Raw genomic sequence first — 5,000 nt, 5'->3', positions numbered from 1 at the left:
GCAGAGCTTGTGAGGGGCTTGTGTGAGGGGACGGAGCTTGTGCGAGGCTATCTTTTAGCAGTAAACATATGCAGCTGATTTAACATAGAGAGGGTGGTTTTACCTTGTTACACTCTCTCTCTCTTTGTCTCTCTCTCTCTCTCTCTCTCTCTCCCTCCCTCCCTCCCTCCCTCCCTCGCTGAACGATTAAAACATTAGCTCATCAGCGCAGATTTGAGCAGGTAGTAGGTGTGGTTTCCCAAACACACATTCAAAATTCTGGCAAATGTGAAAGTGAAACTGAAAAGTAAACACTAGGCAATAGGTAACTCTTGGAACAATTAAAATTCAGACTTCTCTAAAAACAAACAGAGCTGATTCTGGTCAGGTGCTACTCATATATTGTACCTTTCCGATGGATGTTTCACCTGAAACGTTGTATTATTGTGTAAATTCAGAAATGACAAAGTGTACCCCTTACAGCGTCACCCCTTCACCGAGGAAAGGTTCTGTTTAGTCGCCTCTTCTCTGACACTACAGCAGCTTTGCACTTAATTAACCCACGCCGGCAAGTCTGATCCCAATCGATAAACAACCTGAAGCTGTTCGTTTCCTCTCTGGCCAACTGACACGTTCCTGTTCTGCACGTTCTCTTCTCTCATCTCGGCACCATTGTGTCCCAGTGCAAATGTGCTGTTAGATAAACGAGCCTCACGAGTACAGCATGTAACTACTTCAGGAACAAAGAAAGAGAAGCTCAGATAAAGACGTCTTCAGTGACGTCTGAACCGACTAGCTCTAATATTCTGTAGCGGGTGGCGTAAGTAATGACCCTTCTAGGACATGAAACAGGGATTTTTAAAAGTGCACAGTATCTTATTTTCCTGGTAAACAAAAGGTGCATTAAAAAGCCTTAATGATAATAAGTCAACACATGCTATGACTAGCTGTGTTCTGGGATACGTCTCCGTCCGTTACACAAACGCGAATCCTGATATATTTAACTAAATTGCTCAAGCACAGTCTGATCACATGGAGTGTATTGAGCAATTCTCAGCCTGGGCTTTAACCGGATCATTCTAAAGCTACACTCACACTACAAAGTGATGGAAATAGTCACTTGTTCATTTCAATTTACATCTACTCTATAGAGCTTCCATACTTCCATAGAGCCACAATTGTCAGCGACCAGCGGCACCGAACGAGCTTTAGAACAGAACTGTTATAATATTGACCATAATAATTACCATCCAGTAAGTGACCTTATCTTATCCTGTTACACATGGCATCTTGTTAATTGGGTCATTATGAAGAAAATAAAGCTTGGAAAGAAGAAGCAGAGGTTGTTGGTGTGATGGTGATGTTGTGATGCAGAATAATAAGACGCAAAAGAGGACGAGTTCACACAGAAGACACTACAAGTGGCACAAGTGACCTACATTTTTTTTTTTTTTTACAATTTTTGAACTAATCCACATTATGGATATGGACTAATCCACATTATATGGATAATCCACAGCTAATGCAAAACTGGTGGATTCTTTTCCTTTCATCAATATGACAGCATAGTTTGTGTAGAATCGTAAGCTATAACTCTACTTACAGCGATTTCACACACAGATAATGATGCTACACAACGCATAAAACGTTTTGGGGTGATTTATACAAGACTCGGTGTATCTCGCTCTATCTGTCCAACTCTTATTTTTTTAATACTTACTTCAGTCTTTCTTAAAGTCCTCTATCTCACAAAGTCAACTGCGGAGTAAACTTGACATCTGTGCCGTACTTTTGTCAGAACTAATGACGCGGAAACTGAATTTATTATTTAATAATTGGTCATTACAACGTAGAGCTGAGGAGCTGGTGGATGATGACGGGACAGGAATATGACTATGACTCAGCATGATTCCATGTAAATAAAGATCGGTTGATCCTGTATTAACATGGAGCTAAAGAAAATGTCTATATACTCTTAACAGTATGCTAAGATCAGCTGCTGTGTCATCTATTTCTTTTTCATATAAAGACAATACACACGTGTATTTGCAATAATATGATTACGCAACAAGCTTTTCCAAAAATCTGGAACCTTGTCGCACTAATTGCGTTCTAATGAACGCAATTAGTTCTAATGAAAACATGAACAGATCGCTACAGAAAAACCACATTGCTTTTTTTTCCCTTTAAAATTTAAACCTGAAACTTGTTATGCTGGTAAGCTTCTACAACTTTGGCAAAGGGGTGAGACAAAATAACACCCGTAAGGATTTTACTAGGAAAAAAAATCTAAATAATAAAATGGTATAGTTTGTTTCTGTTCAGTTTGCATCATCATTGTGAGAGAGAGAGAGAGAGAGAGAGAGAGAGAGAGAGAGAGAGAGAGAGAGAGAGAGAGAGAGAGAGAGAGAGAGAGAGAGAGAGAGAGCGAAACAAAAAAAGAGAGAGAGAGACAGCAAAACAAGAAAGAGAGACAGAGAGAGCGAGAGCAAGACAAAAAGAGAGAGGGAGAGAGAGACAGAGAGAGAGACAAAAAAGAGAGAGTGAGAGAGACAGAGAGAGAGAGAGAGACAGAGAGAGAGAGAGAGAGAGAGAGAGAGAGAGAGAGAGAGAGAGAGAGAGAAAGCACGCACCGTCTCTGCACAGTCGCATGGCTTCTCTGTTCCTCCCGCACTCTTTAAAACTTTCTTCTGGTTCTATGCCTAGGGAGATAAGACAGAAAGACAAGTGTTAAATAAAATAAAACTGGAAGACTTAAATAAAACAAATGAACAATAAGATAAACAGGTTACGGTTTTATTCTGTAATCATCAGATACTGTAAGACAAAGATAAAGATGTAAATATGACAGAATCATAAAGGTAAAATTGTATGATTTATAGGTAAACAATTAAGCAGTCAGCCATTTAGGTTAATAGCTAAAAAGTCTGATAAAGAGCTAGTCATTTAGGTCAACAAGTAAATAAACTGTGTATTAAAACTGTTAGTCAGTTATATAAACCTGTAGCTGTGACATTTTTTATAAACTGCTACAAAAAATTATATATGAACAGGTAAACTGTGTGTTACTGTATATATAAACAGGTAAACTGTGTGTTACTGTATATATAAACAGGTAAACTGTGTGTTACTGTATATATAAACAGGTAAACTGTGTGTTACTGTATATATAAACAGGTAAACTGTGTGTTACTGTATATATAAACAGGTAAACTGTGTGTTACTGTATATATAAACAGGTAAACTGTGTGTTACTGTATATATAAACAGGTAAACTGTGTGTTACTGTATATATAAACAGGTAAACTGTGTGTTACTGTATATATAAACAGGTAAACTGTGTGTTACTGTATATATAAACAGGTAAACTGTGTGTTACTGTATATATAAACAGGTAAACTGTGTGTTACTGTATATATAAACAGGTAAACTGTGTGTTATATATAAACAGTACGTTATAATCTGTGCGTTATAATCTGGTAAACAGAGTGTTATAAACAGAGTGTTATAAACTGTGTGTTATAAACAGAGTGTTATAAACAGAGTGTTATAAACTGTGTGTTATAAACTGTGTGTTATAAACTGTGTGTTATAAACTGTGTGTTATAAACTGTGTGTTATAAACTGTGTGTTATAAACTGTGTGTTATAAACTGTGTGTTATAAACTGTGTGTATGGTCGTGTGATAATGAGGTAAACATTTGCACTGCTGTCGCTTCTGTACCGGCGGTTGCTTTCCTTTTCTTTTTTTAAACGCGTTGCTATAGGTTACAGCTCGAGCACTCACCGTCGGTCGCGTGCAGCTTCACGGCGTCCAGCCAGCAGTTCCACGCTTGGCCCAGCACGACTTCCGGACTCGGGAGAGACGCCGCGCGCTCGCCGATGGCCGCCATTGCTGACGCGCCTTCAGTCCGCTGCTGCTGGTATCTGGGCGGCGCTCTGGCGCGCTGCTCCGCCCGCGGCTCGCCCTCCTCGGCCCTTTCCGACATGCTTCACCGCTAGAATGGCGCGCGCGCGCACACACACACACACACACAACCAGTCAGCTTTCCGGTTAAACACACCGAGTAGAGAATACGCGCTGATTCCCCCCTCCATCACCACTGATGTGAGCTCTCAGTGTGACAGCGGGTTTGTAATAGTGTTTATGGAAGATTAAAACTTGGAATCACGTGAATCAGTAAAACACGGAGGGCCTCACACACACACACACACACACACACACACACACACACACACACTCAGACTGAACCAGAGATTAGTTTCTGTGTCTGTTTGTTCACTAAAACAGATCTGCAGTGAAAAATCCCTCTCTTAAATGCACTCAAGCGCCACTGACAATTTACTGTACACAACTGTACCAAGTCAAGTTTGTTTGTTTGTGTGTGTGTGTGTGTGTGTGTGTGTATAAACAGCCATGTTGTAACAGATTCATGCACAGTGACATGGTCATGTTGGAACAGGTTTGAGCCTTTTTGCTCTAATGAAAGGAAATCGTAATGCTACAGCATCTAAAGACTTCCTATACGATCACATTTCAAACCTTGTGATAGTTTAGAAGAAACATCACTGACAGCTCACTGACAGATCACTGACAGATCAATACCGATTTCCGTCATTTTAACAGATTCCTACTTTATATTTATGACTTTAATCAGTGTTTAAAAACCTTCCAGGTAAAAGCACACACATTCAGTGAACATCTACATGATCAAGAACAAACCTCAACTTTAAAAAGGTCAAAAGGAACCGAACGTACGCCGCCTCACACAGCCGACACAGTTACATAACACGTAAGCCTCAAAAAACTGTATTTATTCGGAGCAGGTTACTGATCCACTCTGTTATGAATAAATCTCTTTCTGGAGCTTTGGTACACGATCCATCCTACACTCCAGCCTCTCCTCCACCTTCTAGTGAAAGTGTGTGTGTGTGTGAGATGGACCGACAAACACATAGAGCAAACAAGGAGTCTTTTGCATAGATAAAAACGACAGAGCGTGACCAATCTTTTCAGGTGC

The 5,000-nt window shown here is 40.0% G+C and overlaps 1 protein-coding gene across 2 annotated transcripts in view; it reads right to left on the bottom strand.

Annotated features, from left to right (window-relative positions):
- The window catches only part of LOC132838438 (ataxin-7), a 30,331-nt gene that overhangs the window by 20,215 nt on the left and 5,116 nt on the right, over positions 1 to 5,000 (bottom strand). For both annotated transcript variants that reach the window (XM_060858750.1, XM_060858749.1), the window contains 2 exons: positions 3,767 to 3,977; positions 2,613 to 2,681 (listed from right to left, as the gene is read on the bottom strand). In XM_060858750.1, the coding sequence (XP_060714733.1) occupies positions 2,613 to 2,681; positions 3,767 to 3,968 (271 nt within the window). In that variant the 5' untranslated portion in view covers positions 3,969 to 3,977. The remainder of the gene's footprint in view (positions 1 to 2,612; positions 2,682 to 3,766; positions 3,978 to 5,000) is intronic.

Source organism: Tachysurus vachellii, chromosome 22 (genome assembly GCF_030014155.1).
Source record: "Tachysurus vachellii isolate PV-2020 chromosome 22, HZAU_Pvac_v1, whole genome shotgun sequence".
In the NCBI taxonomy this organism is placed as follows: Eukaryota; Metazoa; Chordata; class Actinopteri; order Siluriformes; family Bagridae; genus Tachysurus; species Tachysurus vachellii.
The sequence above is the reverse complement of the archived record's forward strand: the minus strand, read 5'-3'. Positions and strand labels throughout refer to the sequence as shown.